Source organism: Yarrowia lipolytica, chromosome 1E (assembly GCF_001761485.1).
Source record: "Yarrowia lipolytica chromosome 1E, complete sequence".
In the NCBI taxonomy this organism is placed as follows: domain Eukaryota; kingdom Fungi; phylum Ascomycota; class Dipodascomycetes; order Dipodascales; genus Yarrowia; species Yarrowia lipolytica.
This window is the reverse complement of record NC_090774.1, coordinates 4155159-4173286: the sequence shown is the minus strand read 5'-3', so window position 1 is coordinate 4173286 and position 18128 is coordinate 4155159. Positions and strand designations below refer to the sequence as shown.

General features: G+C 46.8%; 4 protein-coding genes across 4 annotated transcripts; all 4 read left to right on the top strand.

The window, feature by feature from the left end:
* Positions 1-3346: 3346 nt before the first annotated feature.
* On the top strand, positions 3347-5446 carry YALI1_E41699g (uncharacterized protein; the record flags this gene model as incomplete). The annotated part of the gene is made up of 1 exon (XM_504799.1): positions 3347-5446. One exon carries the CDS (start codon positions 3347-3349, stop codon positions 5444-5446), a length of 2100 nt encoding a protein of 699 aa, XP_504799.1.
* Positions 5447-8527: 3081 nt separating this feature from the next.
* Positions 8528-10510, top strand: YALI1_E41647g (uncharacterized protein; the record flags this gene model as incomplete). The annotated part of the gene is made up of 1 exon (XM_066094464.2): positions 8528-10510. One exon carries the CDS (start codon positions 8528-8530, stop codon positions 10508-10510), a length of 1983 nt encoding a protein of 660 aa, XP_065950536.2.
* A 1571-nt stretch (positions 10511-12081) lies between these two features.
* On the top strand, positions 12082-12820 carry YALI1_E41610g (uncharacterized protein; the record flags this gene model as incomplete). The annotated part of the gene is made up of 2 exons (XM_504796.3): positions 12082-12154; positions 12294-12820. The coding sequence occupies 2 exons, from the start codon at positions 12082-12084 to the stop codon at positions 12818-12820; spliced, it is 600 nt and encodes a 199-aa protein (XP_504796.2).
* Positions 12821-16334: 3514 nt separating this feature from the next.
* YALI1_E41569g (uncharacterized protein) lies at positions 16335-17360 on the top strand (the record flags this gene model as incomplete). Its single annotated transcript, XM_504794.3, has 1 exon — positions 16335-17360. The coding sequence occupies one exon, from the start codon at positions 16335-16337 to the stop codon at positions 17358-17360; it is 1026 nt and encodes a 341-aa protein (XP_504794.1).
* Between the last annotated feature and the right edge of the window lie 768 nt (positions 17361-18128).

Sequence of the window (18128 nt, the reverse complement as noted above, 5' to 3'; positions counted from 1 at the left end):
GTTAATTAACTATATCACATCAATAATACTTATGATCTTCAATAGCAATGAGTCTTTAGTTGTCCCAACTTCGTGACACATAACTGCCCTAGTGACCGCAAGGCTTGGTGACTCTTGCAGAACATTCATGGTATATATATCCAGAAACAGAAGTTGGTTTTCAAGAATTTATGATCCTTTGAAGACTCAGAAATCGCCGATTGGTTTGCCCTACCTGATCAATCATCAACCTCACTCTCCAATACACACCAAACCTCATCAAGCGAAAACATGACGGCAAACAAGAACATAACAATCAACAATCACACAAAGGTGCCCCAGCTAGTACTTTGGATGCGGCGACAGAGAGTCATTCGACGACTCCTTGCCAAGTATCGAGACCAGGGAAAGATTGACGAGCACCTCCACCATGAGCTTTATCGGGTCACCATGGGAAATGCCTACAAGGACAAGCGAGAAATCATCAAGGAGATCACCAGAGTCAAAGCTGATTGGGATCGACGAAAGACTCTAGATAGCACATCTGAGAATTCTAGGCTGTAATACGGCTTTGTACAGTCTAATTGTTCATCACACATGCTAACTAACCATACTAATCGAGATATTGGGGTAATAAATGTCTACTAAAGCTAATGACTCACATATGTAGTACAAGTAGCTCAGAGTACGAATAGCTACCTTCCAAAGGCCTACATAGATATACACAAGCGTGATCTCGTGGAACACACATTGCCATGAGGAGGAAGGATACTTGTAAGTTATGGGTCATGGTATTTATCAGTTGCAATATTACTATACTAATAATGGGATATTGGCTGGTTCAAGTAGCCCTCTAATGGCACATCTGTTCCAGTTTAGATCCAGTTTCAGTAATGAGAAATATAATCGGCTGAAGCTTACCATATTACAATAGTATGAAGTCCATTGTGTGCACAGCTATTGATTCATTAAAGACACCTCTATTTCAGTTTGCTGGTCGACGAGAAACAGGAAAAACTGATTACTAATCTGATCTGAGTTTCCTGAATGGAGATAATGCAAGGTTGTCAGAATAACAAAAAAAAACACTTGTACACTAAATTAGAGTTTAAATTTCAGATGACCACGATTCGCTACTACTTGTACATTCTGACGGCATATCTATTTGTTTCGGATGCATTCTGTAGGTCTGGATTTCTTGAGTCGACAAACTAGAATCTATTTGTGTAAGTTAGGATATCTCTGCTAACAAAAATCTCAAATCGTTTCAACTCATCTTTTAAGAATTAGAGATAAAATAGATAAAAAAAATTAGTTTTTCAGTCCTTGCCTACAGCGGGAAAGAGGTGTTGATGAAAAAAACAATACTTGTAGCAAGTTTGCTGCTGAGGCAATACATGAGAGTTTCAATAACAATATTTGACCATATCCATGCTTGGCTTGGACTTCGATGCGCATTGATTGAAATACCAGGAACCACCCACCAGCTGAAAGACAGGGAGCCAAGGACTGTCAGCTTGCATCAACGAAGAGCCAAACATAGAGACATGCAAGACTCTTATCTAGGGTGTCTTTCCGAGATGGTCTTTCTGCGCTACCTAGAGCTGGTAAGACATGCAGAAAAGACGGAGCTGTCAGTACGTTGAAGCTGGAGACTGATGCACACCGAGTAAGACTGATATGGGTTTGGTTTGAGAGCAACGAAAAAGCCGCCATACGAGGTAAACTGATACCAAATGGGGGTCAGAGGGTGCTCCAGAAACCTACGGAGTACACTTACAAGGTCAAAGGACAGACCGTTCAGCCAGTCCCACACTCGCGCAAGGAGAGCTTCCACACATGGGTAATTAGGGATGATTAACTTCCAGAAGACTCGGGAAAGTGTCGGATAGCTACAACTCGAACGCAGGGATAGAAACAACATTGGATTTGGGGAGGAATTGATTCGCTTTCAATTTTCGTGTCAAGTGCCAGGAATCTCGTTTTTGTCTGTTTGGAGACATCTAGGTGCTATCGAGGTTTAGAGGCTTACCCTAAGCTACTAGACAAAACAAAAAAAACACATGGACAGTACAGTATGTACAATGCGTACAGTTCCGTAATTAGCTATATACTGTACAGCACTTCAACCTATGGCTTAGAAAGTCTAGTGCTCTCAGTCTCTCTGTTGTGTACATGACTTAGGTCACCGAAGGAAGTGTCCCGGCACTACTTGGAGCCGGGAATCCATGTATGAAACGGAAAAAATTGACATTATTGCTTGCTACTTGTATCACTTGTGACAAGTATCATGTTCAACAGCAAACGGCTCATCTTGCAGATCCATAATGTCTGTACGAGTTCAGACGAGTTACGCTCTCATAATTAACCGCAGTTTCGCCGACGTTTTACTCGCGGCTGGTGTTTCACCCTTTGTACTATTCTGGATCATCGGAAAGTCTGATTGAAAATTATCAATCAAATCAGATCGGAGTCGGAGTCGGAGCTAATGTCGGAAGACCGCTGGAGGGCAGAAACTGCGGTGACAGTAGGGGATCAAAAATCAATGAACATTAAACACATTACATCGATAAGAATGCTTTCCTGACAATATAAAAGCATTGATATGACCAAATATCGAGATAAACACCCCGGCACGAATGGATCCGAGGCGACTCAATATTTTGATCCGACCATTTCAGGCAGCAATAAACGAGTGTAAGACATGTATGGTGCCATGCGGACGCCCAGGTGTCTTGGCATCGCAGTGTTATTGGAAAAATATTGGACGACTTGACTGTCGTCGGAACCAGGACCAGGTCTCGGTCGTCCAAAGGTTATGATATCACACAGGTTCTACTAGATTGTATAGGGGCATCATTATGACATATAGGCTAGTGATGACGATGATGATTTAAATTCAAGGAGGTGACAAGTGACGTCTCTCGTATAAGCCATCAAAGCTCCCACACACGGTGTTATTTAAGTTTGTACGCCGTTTCAGGATTCTGAAAGAAAAATGTTGATAGAAAAATCTTGCTAAAATAAAAACTATATCAGTAGATAAATATCTCAAAGATACATGTATAGATATATTTTCAGTAATTACCTCATTTTATTTGACTGTATCATCATCTAAAACTCCCCCTTTCGCCAATTAACTGACCCTGCATAACCGAGCCAATTTCTGATCCGCCAAGCACAGTGCCGACATCTTTCGTTGTCCTCGGAACACATCTCGGAAGGCATGTCGGAGGACCTTTTCTTGGCGGAGCTGAACTTCAATATCCGGCATGAGATGGAAGAAGAATAAATCAGATGAGATCCAGATATATAAAGGGGAAGATAAGATGATAATCTATCTCATCAATCTCGACAATCTCCCCCTATGAAAGTCTCCACGGTGCTGGTGACGTTTCTGTGCGCTTCAATGGTGTCTGCCAAAACATACCGACGTCAGGATGGAGTCAACAACAAGGCATACTGGGCCGCCCTCGGTTGTGATCATCTGATCGGTCATTACAAGTTTGACATGCCCAAGTTCGGTCGAAACACCCAGAGCAGCCGTAAGGAGATCGCCGCCGCATATTGCGCAGTTGTTCCCTACATCCAGAGTAAGCTACTGTGCTACCAAGGAGCCATTGAACCAAAGCACTATGACACTCAGGTGCGGAAGCAGATTATCCAGACTTGTCCCGATTACTTGACTGAGGAGATGACCGATGAGTGGCTCAAGAACGCTACTCTGGTTGCCGAGGAGCCTGCGAATGCAACTGCTGTTCTTTGGGCACCTGTGCCTTTTGACCATGATCACTGGGAAGAGGAGTACGAAGAGATTCTGCCCCACTATATCAACCTGGATTATGCTACTTGGTACGGAGTGGCTCTGCTGGCCTATTGGGCTATGATTTTTGCATTTGGTGTCTTTTTCAACTTTTCTCAGAATGCCTTCTTTGGTCTTTACAAGAAGGTTGGCTTCAACAAGTTCAGAAAGCACATATCTCTGCCCGCTCTCTTCGGCTACAAGCACTCTCAACCTTTGGGATGGGATCCTCTCAAGATGGCCACCCCTACACGAATCCAGTCCCTGGTTGTTATTGGCTATCTAATCATGGCTTTTGTCCTATGCTTCCCTTCCTACCCTTTTGACGATGACTATGAAGAGGCTGGCACCTGGGGTGTTCAACTGGAACGATTCCTGGCTGACCGAACCGGAATCATGTCTTTTACCCAGGCTCCCATTGTCTTCCTTTTTGCTGGACGAAACAATTTTCTCATGTGGCTGACTGGGTGGTCCTTCGACACCTTCAATGTCTATCACCGATGGACCTCTCGAGTCATGATGATCTACGCCATTCTGCACTCAATTATCTGGACCTGGATGTGCCGAGACGAGCTGGCCAGAGACGCCGCTGAACTCTACTGGATTCTGGGAACTGTGGCTACCATTGCTGGCTCCCTGATGCTTCTGCAAGCCATGCACTTTTTCCGATCCAGATGGTACGAGATTTTCCTTGTACTCCATATAGTGTTTGGCATCCTCTTTGTTGTAGGCCTGTGGTACCACTGCTGGACCATTGGCTGGATGCAGTGGGTTTGGGCTACTATTGCTGTCTGGGGATTTGATCGAATCCTTCGAATTGCCAGAATTGTTTACTGTGGCGGAATTCTAACGGGTGACTTCACTCTGGTCGACCGAGAGCAGCTTATCATCAAGGCTGAAATTCCCTACTCCAAACTATGGTCCGTCTACCCAGGCTCTCATGTCTATATTTACTTCCTGTCCGGAAACAAGTTCTGGGAGTCCCATCCCTTCACAATCTACCAGTCTCCTGAAGCTCTCAAGAAGGGCAACATGACTCTGCTTCTCAAGGCCAAGGACGGCATCACATTCGAGCTGGCCACCCGACTGATATCAGCTGGAGGAAAACGGTCCATGAAGATGCTCATCGAGGGACCCTACGGATCCAAGCACCCTGTAGGCAAGTACGACTCTTCCATCTACATTGCTGGGGGAATTGGTATCACTGCAACCTACTCGTATGCCCAGCGAGTTGTAGCAAACTCGGTCAGTAAGAATATCATCTTCACCTGGGTTGTTCGAGGAGACTCTTGTCTTGAGTGGTTCGGAGACGAGCTCGAGTACCTGCTGGCCGACCCCCGCGTCAGGGTCAATCTGTACATCACTAAGGTCGATAAGAAAGAAGGCCTGGCTGAGGAGCTGGCCGAGGAAGCTTGCGAGCTGGAATCTAAGTCCCCCGAGAAGCTTTCCATTACCTCTTCCACGCGAGAGAACCTTCATGTCGAGCACTTCCGTCCGTGCATGGCCGATCTGCTTCCTCAGTATCTCTCCGAGTGCCCGGGATCTACAGCCATTGTCGTCTGTGGCCCTCCCGTTCTCAATGATGACACAAGAAAGAGTATGTGTGATAACATTGAGTCTCAAACCGATCGAGTCGATTACTTTGAGGAGTCTTTTTCTTGGTAACCTGTGGACACTAACAGGGCCTATTAAAAATATGTAATGAATGAACGCTTTGACGATAAGCAGTTCCGGTTGTAGCTACAACAACTACGTGGGCAGCACTCATGTCTTTAGACATCACAATCAGTGTCACAGTTTGTTTTTCTTTTCACTTAAAGATCAAGCAACAGCTATGGTTGCATTCAAGTTACTCAGTATGTACTATTTTACTTGGAATTGGTTGAAGATAATATATAATATATTTGAAGATAGAAGCAAAAAAATAAATGAAGTGGCTTCGTAAGAGTCAAAAGAGATACAGAAGGTGCCGAACCAAGAGCACCACTGTTGCTGGGTAGGAGAGGGCTCGGCCTGAGTAGGAGAGAGCTGAGGCTCGGGCTGGATAGAAGTGGTCTTGACAACCAGAGTGGAGCTCTGAGGAGCAGCCTTGGAGGTAGTGGGGGCTGCAGAAGAGGGCTTGAGGACCACAGAAGAGCTCTGAGGAGCTGCAGAAGAAGAAGGAGGGGCAACAGAAGAGCTCTTGGGAGCAACAGAAGAAGAAGAAGAAGAAGAAGAAGAAGCTAGGATGGTTGAAGTCTTAGAAGAGGCAGGAGCAGAAGAGGCAACAGCAAGAGGCTTTCCAGCGACCCAGTCCTCATACTTGACGGTACCAGGAATGTCACCAGTAATTTCAACAACATCAGACTCGTCGGTGTATTTGGCCTTAACGATGGTGATGGTATCTCGGGTGTTATCGTAAATCACCAGAGCCTTGGAGATAAGAGAGGGACCGTTAAGCAGAATCTGTGTTGTCGTCAGCATTGTTGACACACTTTAATCGTCAGCCTCCGTAGGGAGAGGCACGAACATAGGTAGACAAGTCGACATCAATCGTTGTGTATCCGAACTCGTAGGTGATCTCAGGCTTGGAGCCACACTCAATTTTGAAGTAGCCTGGGGACTCCCAGACACCACTACCACCTCTTTTCTCGGAGAGGGTCTTGAGGGTGCTGTCTGGCAGCATGAGAGCGACCCCTCCAGTGTCCAGAACATTCTGGTGGTCTCGCGCGGTATGGACCTTCTCTCCCTTGATGGATAGACCACCAAGAGGCATGGCGTAACCTCCATGATGTCCACATTTGATGGTGGTCAGGGGGCCCTCATACTTGGCTCGGTCAAAACCTCCGTAGTAGACGTTGTTGGTAACACCCTCGGTAGCCTTGCTCCGCCACCAAATAGGCTTCTCAGCTTTGAGAGAGTAGATAGCCCGGGATATCTTTCCAGAGTCGGCAAGACCCTGAACAACAGAGCTGGTGGGGTCATCATAGCCAGACTGGCCAAAGATACCAATGGCGCCCATTATTCTGTCCTTTGAAACCCAGACCTGGAAGTCATTGAGAGTCTGTCCTGCTTAGGAGACAGTATCTGTACCAAAGTTTCCGATACCACCCCAGATGTGGGTAGTAAAGCATGCACAAAGGGACGATCGATCACTGACATGTTGCCAAGGAGCTATTATACGATGTCCTCAGCTAAGGATGGGGTGGAGAACAACGTCTGAGACAGTGCCTGAAAACATATGCTTGACTGCAGCAAGATAATAGAAGTACGAGTAATGGGGTAATGGGCTCTGTAGGCAACTCAATGACCGAACTTGAAGGAGGAGGTTAAATCAGGGCAATTGGAGTGCACGAGGGGAATGTAAGTTAATGCTGTCGTCCAGGGACCATCACTGATGTATAATACATACAGACCTTCCTTACATAGACACAGAGTTGAGGGGTAATAGTGGACATCATTACGAAGCATTAGTGGAGTTTGTCGATGAGTGGAATCTAAGGGGGCCTGGAAGAGAGTCTCCGTTACTATGAAAAAGTTCTCTTTGCCGTGCTTGGCTCTCTACTGAAACTCTCATAGCATCGATCAAGGTATGACGGTATTACCTACGGTTGCATCGAGCAATAGGTGGAGAACTCATAAAGAGAAGACCCAAGCAGGGCCATACGGTCTATATAATCAGAAAGGAATTAAACAAAACAATTGCAATCAAATAAAAATTATGATAAGATATAAATTAATAAACAATATTTCCTATCTGCCCTAGATCGGATCTCATTTATCCTCTCTGAAATCTCTTAATCTCTTTTATCACCGTACACCTGTACGTACATACTGTACATACTGTACTGTGCAAACAAGGACTCCTGTGACCCGCCGTTGGGCACTTTCCGCAACCTTGCTCACCACGAGCCCACGTATGTACCGTAACATTGGGCGTGAGAGTCAGTAGCAGACTGCAGAGCTGTGTTGTTGGCTTCTTAGAACCATCTGAACCGTAGGTTCCACCTTCCTTCCTAACATCTGTCTCTTTCGGATAAGGAGGAGGACAGGGAGGTTTGTGTTTGGTGTGTTATGATGTATGTACATTGACTGTACTGTATCGAAAAGTACGACCATTTACCCAGTACTGTACTACGTGAGTAGCGCTATAATCTATGCTGGATGAAATTATTAATACGTAATCTCTCTCGATTCTATGCTAGGTGTCCACTCACCATCAGTCCTTGACACTGCTAAGACTTAGGCTGTATCTGACCACTCTTCATCATTTAGGATGAATGTTCGCTCCATATCTTTCTACTGATCTCAACCTGTCCTCCAACCTCTCGACCCTCAGAGAGTGGAGTTCTGTTGATGTTGCTACTTGTACTGGTACCAGTTACCTTCTTTGGTGTCGATAGCTATAGTATACATGTACACTATACCTTTCACAGTGGTCTTCAACACTCGCCACAAAACCACACAGGGGCTGCTATACCGGTTGTTTATCATGGCTGACAGTTGATACACTTGAAGTTTTGCAGTTTCAATTTTTTCTAGAATAATCTGGAATTTACCCGAATTTCAACGAATTTCTCCAGTCTTCCAGAAGTTTCCAGGTTGTTCTACAGATAAAGTTAAGGTTCCATATTATCTCTTATCCCACATTCCCTCACCTTCGAGAAAGATCACGAACCGTGGACACTATTAAAAGTCGGGGTGTCTGCCACAGAAAATAGGCCATCACAAACACAAAAGAAAACGAAAGAAACACATTACAACAACATGTCTAAAGCAGTAGGAATCGATCTTGGAACCACATACTCCTGTGTGGCCCATTTCGCCAATGACAGAGTCGAAATCATCGCCAATGACCAGGGAAACAGAACCACTCCCTCGTTTGTGGCCTTTACCGACACTGAACGACTCATTGGTGATGCTGCCAAGAACCAGGCTGCCATGAACCCTGCAAACACAGTCTTTGACGCCAAGCGACTGATTGGCCGAAAATTCGACGACCCTGAGGTCCAGAATGACGCCAAGCACTTCCCCTTCAAGATTATCGACAAGGCTGGAAAGCCCAACATCGAGGTCGAATTCAAGGGCGAAACCAAGGTCTTCACCCCCGAAGAGATCTCTTCCATGATCCTCACCAAGATGAAAGAAACTGCTGAGGGATACCTCGGAACAAAGGTGAACGACGCTGTCATTACCGTTCCCGCATACTTCAATGATTCTCAGCGACAGGCCACCAAGGACGCAGGTCTTATTGCTGGTCTGAATGTTCAGAGAATTATCAACGAGCCTACCGCTGCCGCCATTGCCTACGGTCTCGATAAGAAGGAGACTGGCGAGCGAAACGTGCTCATTTTCGATCTTGGAGGAGGAACTTTTGATGTTTCTCTTCTGTCTATCGAAGACGGCATCTTTGAGGTCAAGGCCACCGCTGGAGATACCCATCTCGGTGGTGAGGACTTTGACAACCGACTCGTGAACCACTTTGTTCAGGAGTTCAAGCGAAAGCACAAGAAGGACATCTCCACCAACCAGCGAGCTCTCCGACGACTGCGAACCGCTTGTGAGCGAGCTAAGCGAACCCTTTCGTCTTCCGCTCAGACATCCATTGAGATCGACTCTCTCTACGAGGGTATTGATTTCTACACCTCCATCACTCGAGCCCGATTCGAGGAACTCTGTCAGGATCTCTTCCGAGGCACTCTTGAGCCAGTTGAGAAGGTCCTGAAGGACGCTAAGATGGACAAGGCCTCAGTCAACGAGATTGTCCTTGTTGGTGGCTCCACTCGAATCCCCAAGGTGCAGAAGCTCGTTTCTGACTTCTTCAACGGAAAAGAGCTGAATCGATCTATCAACCCTGATGAGGCTGTTGCCTACGGTGCTGCCGTCCAGGCTGCCATCCTTTCTGGTGACACTTCCTCTTCCACTCAGGATATTCTGCTCCTTGACGTTGCTCCCCTTTCTCTTGGAATCGAGACTGCTGGCGGTGTTATGACCAAGCTCATCCCCCGAAACTCGACTATCCCCACCAAGAAGTCTGAGACCTTCTCCACCTACGCTGACAACCAGCCTGGCGTTCTGATTCAGGTCTTTGAGGGTGAGCGAGCTCAGACCAAGGATAACAACATCCTTGGTAAGTTTGAGCTGTCCGGTATTCCCCCCGCTCCTCGTGGTGTTCCTCAGATCGAAGTCACCTTTGACGTTGATGCCAACGGTATTCTCAACGTCTCCGCTGTTGAGAAGGGTACTGGTAAGACTCAGCAAATCACTATCACCAACGACAAGGGCCGACTTTCCAAGGAGGAAATTGAGCGAATGGTGAACGACGCTGAGAAGTACAAGGACGAGGACGAGAAGGAGGCTGCCCGAATTGCCGCCAAGAACGGCCTCGAGTCTTACACCTACTCTCTCAAGAACACTCTCTCCGAGGAGAAGTTCAAGGAGAAGGTTGACGAGGCCGAGCGTGAGAAGCTTGAGAAGGCCATCAACGAGACCATTGAGTTCCTCGATGCTACTCAGTCCGGTGCTACTGAAGAGTACTCCGATAAGCAGAAGGAGCTCGAGGGTATTGCGAACCCCATCCTTATGAAGTTCTACGGAGCTGACGGTGGTGCTCCCGGTGGAATGCCCGGAGGAGGCATGCCTGGAGCTGGAGCCGCCCCTGGTGGCGGCGAGGGTCCCACTGTTGAGGAGGTGAGGAGGTATGCCTGGTTCTGGAGCCGCTCCTGGTGGCGGCGAGGGTCCCACTGTTGAGGAGGTTGACTAAGGGATTCCTTGTATATAGATAAAAGTATTTATTGTTTGACTTGTTATATTTTAGAGGGTATATATGTGTTTAGATAGTAGATGGGCCTAAGTTGTAACACGAAATCAGCTCTCACTCCTTGTCAGATGCCAGGCACCCACTCTCATAATAATATGCATCACAAGACGCGTGAGTGATGGTTTCTGGTTGGTTTTGGGGGACTTTGTATTCTTGGTTTCATCCTCATTGTACACATTCAACTGCGAGTACAAGTATGTGAGGATTTTCTGGTCAAAGGGGTCTTTGGACCCAAGATCCTGCTATGTTAGGAATGCGTAAGACGCGTGCCCCCAAAACACCCCCCACAAAACACGCCCAAAACGGTCCCAAATACCAACTTTAATTGAAGATGGATTTATTTCACGGTCTCATTATTGACACAAATTCTTAATTAGAAGTTCTGAATTTTAAAATAAATGTATATCAGGTATCTAAATAGATAATCTCTCTGTTATCTATATCCCAGCTGCTATGCTCATTTCTCTAGAGTCGTTATAAATATTTCCACGCCGAAATCCAAACCTCGATAACGTTGCCTAATTCTTTCAGGAACAACAATCACGTCCAGTCTCGTGTCTGCGCAAATTGAGTGGGGTGCATCGAAGTCTATATTGGGGGCGTTGGAAATAGGCGGTCTAGCATTCGATAGCAGTAATATTCGGCTCTGGGGCCATTCCAGCGGAAATTGTTTGAGATTTTCTGTTGGATTTCGACTTCAACAGGCTCAGTCACGTGGCTGGAGCTGCTACAATGGCCGGTGGCAAATGCTTGCTTCCTGCATATGAGAATCTGAGAGGGAAATCTCAGTCCAGAACGCCCGCCGACTTTCAGTGGAAGTCTATTGCAGGGAAATGTGTCAGCCCAAAGTGTAGCCATATTACTGGACATGTTCTATAATAGTCACAGTACTTGTAGCTACAAGTACTCGTAGTGGAACCGCCGACAGGAAAGAGTAAGTTGCGTTGCAAGAGGCGCTACTGTACATACAGTACATACTTTAGTCAATGAGTCGTCTCTGTCTATGACACCGACCACAAGAGCAGTTTTTCAACTGCATGTCTCTACCGAGGCTCACAAGCCCCTCCTCAACCCAGGCATTTGCTGCTAATTAAAGGTCTGACAGAGAGGGTGGTGGAGGGTGGAGTTAAGACTATCGCCGATGTCTCAATCAGGATGTGTGTATCCAGCGGGACCTGGTTGAGCGATTGACCAGTAGCGTGCGCTGGAAAATCTCTGCCAGATTACTTTGATGAGAGTACTATATCAGCCAACCAAATGAATTGATCACACCGCTTACTACTTGTAGTACTGTAGTCACAGCTTCCACGAAAACATGCAGATAGCCACCTCACCAATCGTCCCCCCAAAATATGGGGTGAGGGGTTTCCAAACTCTATTCCCCACACCACATGATGATCGCTACAATTGACGCTATTAATATGGAACAGGCAGGCCAAAGCTAAACACCAGCATTGCTTGATTCACATCACTGGCATTCACTCACAACTCAAAGACAACCATGACGACCAAACCCGCCAAGGTCGGAGCCTACGACCTCAAAAACCAGCTCGCCTTTTACCGGGCTTATCACAGTGAGTAGGAGGGGCGCAAGCAAAACGAGTCGGAACACAGTGGAATACAAACAGAACTCATCAATCAGTATCAATCGACATCAACCAACATCAATCAATATCAATCACCACACTGTACAAAATATATAAACTAACAAAGGCAACCCCGTCAATGTGGTCATCCATGTCATCTGCGTGCCCATCATTCTGCTCACCACATACCTGCTGCTGACCAACCTCTCGGTGGTACCATTTCTTTCTAAAATCGGTGCTCCTCTGCCCTCAAACCCTTGGGTGCTCAGCCAGCTCAATTGGGGTATGATTTCAGCCATCTACATGAACTACGTGTACCTCCGGCTGGACCCTCCCTTTGGACTGCTGGCCGCCTCCATTCTGCTGCCCGCTTGCGCCTACTTCCCCCGACTCACCTGGGGCCCTGAGTCTGGCTCGGTCAATATGTTGGCCGGCATCCTGTTTGTGTTCTCCTGGCTGGCCCAGTTCTACGGACACGGCGCCCACGAGAAGCGAGCCCCCGCACTGCTGGACAATCTGCGACAAGCTCTGGTTCTGGCACCCTTCTTTGTGCTGTTTGAGATTGCCTCGTTCCTGGGATTCCGACAGGACGTTCTCAGAGACGTGGACGTGATCATTGCTAACAGAAAAGCCGAGCTGCTCAAGGGACAGTAAGCCGGATTACACTTACGGGCTACCACATTGAAAACGAATGTAATAAGCTATGTAGTGAATGAACCAAATATCGACAAGAGAAAGGAAGAGGGAGAACTCTCCCAGCGTTCAGGACTTTACCAGCACTCCGACTTCACCAAAACAAGGGAATGACAATAATGAGAATCAAAGAACCTTGACTCCGTGGGGCATTGCTGTGCGTGTTTCCTACAGAGGCCAATTTCTGTTGCATCCACGTCTGTGGCTCCTTCTGATAGTATGGGATGTATGACGCCAGAGTGTCTTTGATTGTTGAGTGCGTCGGCGGCGGATCTCTTGCCCACGCTGAGGCTATCAGAGAGCTGAGGACGATACTGTGGAGGTTCATGGAGAGTTGGGGTTTGTAGTTTTGTATTTCGAAAAGTATATAAGAGAGAAATGATTTCAAGACCCTCTATGGACGACTCTACTATTCTCACTGATTGGTCTTTAGTCTGCTTTTTAGTGCCTTAGCGTCTCCGGAATCCGTCTTCCCCACATCTCTGACGCAGCTGTGATGGTTGAGACGAGGTATACGAGATCAGATTCTGAATAATATATCATCTAGAAGTCGCAAAATCAACCGTTAGCAACTGCTGTCATGCTCATAACTGTTCTACTATGGAATGAAATGGGTGGTTATGGTATTATGGGCAAAACTCGGTCCGCAAACCAATACACTAACGCTCTACAAGTAGTGCGAGTCCACATGGTACAAGTACTGTATGTGGTATTGACTGATCTAAAAGACAAGTTCAGGAACTCTCCACATTCCCTTTTTTAGAAACTTGGATAGATATTGGAGGTTCTAGACTTTAGATATTGATATGCTTAGTAAGTGTTGGGGAAGGTCTGAGGCGTCGGCTACAGAATTGAGATGTACTGTGCTGTAAACATCACGACTTACTGAGGCTGATGGAGCGTATCGGAAGTTTTCGAAGTACCATGCTTTTTTTGCGATCAGTTAATGATCGAAAGTACTGTTTCTGATGGAGCTTGGCCTGTTCCTTTTGGTAAGAAGTTGAATCACATGCAGTCTACCGCGGTACAGTGTTCGAGTAAGACACGACAATGGGTATTGTTGCCATGTTCTTAATAATTTAGCTGTTAACTGTCACTTTTGCGTACTGTACTGTACTTGTGCCCTTGTATCAATGACTACAGTAATTAGCAGCTTCTCCAGAATTTACTCCATATCATTATGCTCTATGTAATTTGAAAATAGTCTAAAAAATATTGGAAATTCAGATAACACAGGGGACAAGACCACTTGTGTTAGATTTGACATAATGAACAAAATGATTCTCCTTGTCTGGATTCATTGTGTTTTTGACAGCACCTCCTTGTGAGCTTCCGCGATCCACTCTGTGAGCTTCTGCAAGTGAGTCTGGCATCTGTCAACGTCTCAACTGCTTGTAACGAAACAATGGAGTAGCCCTGGTCTAAGAGAACTAAAGGCATGGCGGTCAAATTTAAAGCTACGGTTCCTTTTCAAAGACTCTCCATCTCGTATTTCTGTTAAGAAGAAAAAATACCTCGATTTACTACGATTTTTGTCGTCCTCATATGTCGTGGAAATGTTCAGACTTTTCACATAAAATCACCAGGGGAAGGAGTTGCTAGAGAAGTCTTCCCAAACGCAAAGTATCCCCAATACTGTAGATGTGATGAAGCAAAAAAACCACTGATTTCTAGTTCTTTGTTCTGACTACAAGTAGCTGTTTAGTCAGTTCTTATACTGCAGGACGGGAAATTGGAGGTTGGACACTGCGGCGCAGTGTCAGCAACATCGACCAACATTCACTGTCCTGTAGAGTAATTGCTAGCAGGAATACCAGGGGTAGATATTATGGGCAACGGCCCGGACCCGTGTAGGTAATGCGGGTAGTACGAGCGGCTGTTTGTTACCCCCCTATTCTCGTTCATGGTTCCAACTTACGTGGAACAAGTTATTCCAAGTTCAAATACTGTTGTACAGTACGTGTATACGGGGCTCTGAGTCAATCGACAGGTACATCATCTTATTTCAGACTACTGTACTTGTAAAGAGTACAGTATATATCGGAGACCGTAAAGCTCTTCAACATCTCACACAGTCCATCACAGTAGGCGGCCAATAGTGCTTGTGAACCTTTCCGGAAACCCCTACCCAAGTCGGAAAAACCTCGGAATATTCCGATAAGACATGAAAGTATGACGGGTCAGTCTAGACGCTTATTAAGCATGCTGGTTGTGTCACCTTTGCACTCTACTTACTGTACTGTCCGCAGGAATACTATTGTCTTTATCTCCACTCTGGAGGGTTTGTATGAGACATTGTCGGGTGGCGATGGACAAACCCTGGTTTAGGATGAATCATGTGAGCGCATATTGCATTTAATTTATTAACGCAAACGAGCAGAAAAAGCAGTGTGTGCGCGGGTATCGTCCTGTGGCAAATAATGTTGAACCACTTGCTCTTGTATATAGCATGCAAAAAGGCCAAAAGAAAACACACACCTTGTGCCTCCGTCTTTGCCCGAGAGCTTGACGCGTCCAGAGGTATTTTTCCCGGGATATTTTGGGTCTAAAACACCCACTAGCGCGTGGCACTTTTCATAGCTTTGTCTCTGTCTGTTGTTTGGGGGGGAGTCCAGTGTTATGAAGAACCTGTAGCCGCACAAGAGCAATACCCTGCATGGGCCTCCATAATTATTTATTTTCGGTCCGGCTGTCGTAGCTTAGGCAGCTGGTGTCTCACGAGGGGCAGTCCCAAGAGAGAGCAGCAGTAATTATTCTAGAAGGCGGCGGCTCCCGCCTCACTGTAGAGTTGGGCGGGAAAGTTTCACACTCAAGTCTGTTGCACACCAGACCTATAGTCCGTATTTTATAACCTTGGTGTTGGTGGTTATGTTCGTACATAGATCTACAAGTAGTATTTATCTGTTTCTGGCCAGATAAGGATGTATATCTGACTCACTACTTGTGCGATACTGTATGTAGACACTTTTGCGTTGTTTTGATGGTGCCTGGCTGATTGGAGGCAAGAATGAACTTCCCAATCGGGAGTTGAATTTCCTCCAAATAATTATGTAGGTACATCGTATTACGTCATTGCTGTATGTGCCCATACCAAGCGTCATGTGCATTGAACAAGTAGAGCTAGAGCGATGTACAAGTAGTGGCGAGAGGGCGCGGTTGGGGTGACATCTGAGCCCGTCAGCGCCAGTCCCACTGGGTTGCTGCCCTTATATCTACACCGGTGGTTCCATCTCTGGTTGCAACGTATAATCTTAACATAACCCCACGTGGGTGCACCGACTGGATACCAACATGCATAACACCGGTAACGGTTAAACTTAGCGTAATTTTCCCCCCTCCAGAAATTAGATAAAGAGGTCACGCTAGAGGTCACGCTAGGACTGTGTAGATAACTGTTTCAGCTCTGCTACGTCCACCTTTACCGGCTACAAAACTGAGATCAACGCCACAGACGACCCAGGTTATACAGACACACATGAACACGGTCTACTCGGAAAAATCCGCCATGTCTCTCGAACAGCAGCCTCTGCTCGACACAACGCCCAGAAAGTCGCGGATCGCCAGTGTTTGGGGCAAGCTGCTTGCACTGGTCGTGTTGCTGACGTTTGTCGCCACGTCGTACGTCGTGGTCACCCTTTCCATGACTAAACCCAAGTACCCCGACCTGCCCAACTTCTATGTGGTCAAGGACATGGACCCCAAGCTCATCCCCAGCCACAAGGACGATACCCGGCTCATCTTGGTTGGTGACATCCACGGCTCTTTCAAGCAGCTCAAGCATCTGTTGGACAAAGCCGACTACAACAAGAAGAAGGACCAGCTTTTCTTCCTAGGTGACTTCATCTCCAAGGGCAAGGACTCGGAGGGAGTCGTAGACTTTGCCATCAAACACAATGCGCTCTGCGTTCGAGGAAACCACGAGGACAAACTCGTCAACGCGTATGAAAAATACCACCATCTGCACCATCAGAAAACGCTCAAGACCCCTGGAGGGCATCACATTACCCGAGACGCACCTGCCAACATTCTCGCTGACGAAGACGATCTGGCCGAGGACTTTACCGCCGAGCAGATGAAGTACATTGCATCGTGTCCTGCTATCATGAGACTGGGAGACATTGCCGAAACAGGCAACCTCGCTGTCGCCGTGCATGCCGGTCTCATGTGGAATGTGCCCCGGCTGGAAGATCAGGATCCCGACGCGGTTATGCGCATGCGATCTCTGCTTCCTCCACGAGATACCGTGTACACTGAGGACGACGATGGAGTGCCGTGGTTCGAGGTGTGGAACGACAAGATTGAAGATCGGCCCAAGAAGGACCGAATGACCATCTTCTATGGCCATGACGCTCGTCAGGGCCTGCAGCTCACCAAATACACCCGAGGTCTGGACTCCGGCTGTGTCAAGGGAGGCAAGCTTAACGCCATGATCATTACCCAGAAGAAGAATGGCAAGTTTGACGAAGAGTTGGTGCGAGTGAGCTGCAAGGAGCTGGATTAGAAGAAGACGGAGTAGTTGTTTTCGTCTTCATGAAAGGATGATGGAAAAGGTGTGTGTCATGTGCAATTCAAAATAATTGCCAACCATTATTGTTATATATATAGTGTGTGTAAGTTATTGATGGCTCCGTGCCTACAAGTAGTATTATTACAGTATTTTCAAATGCCTAGATTTCAAAGATCGACGTGAGTTTTATCGACACGGGCCCCGTAATCTGTAGGAAGCAGTCTCTGCATGGAGCATTGACATTGGAATGAGACATTTGCGGTACCCGGCAGCTCCGACATCATGTGCTCTGGCTTTCCGCTTGTGTTCGTTGCTTTTTGCTCCTGTCAAATATTCTCTTAGGCTTCGTCTAGACAAGCCACGATGTGGCTGATGTAGGTTTGGCACACCACTCGGGTAGAGTGCAGGATGTGCTGCTTCCGTGTGGGACGTGTGTAAGGCAAGGACGGGTCTGTGGGAAAAAGTAATGACTACTTGTAGCGATGGTGCCAGTCTAGTCGTCATGTTGGGCGGCTCGACGATTTACAGTTGCGAAACAACTCCTTCCAGATTGTTGACAACCCGAGATGGTGTTTATCCCGGGATGGTATCATGGATGACTAGATTTACAACCACCCATTGTTCGTCAGCGGCTCGTTAAATCTGTTCACCTTGTGTGTTGAAACGATAGAGCAAGGATGATCTCAGATGAGCCTTGTGTGAGATGAGATCTCGCTTCGCTTCACAGCTGTGTGGAATCGGCCCTTGGACGAAAACAGTGAC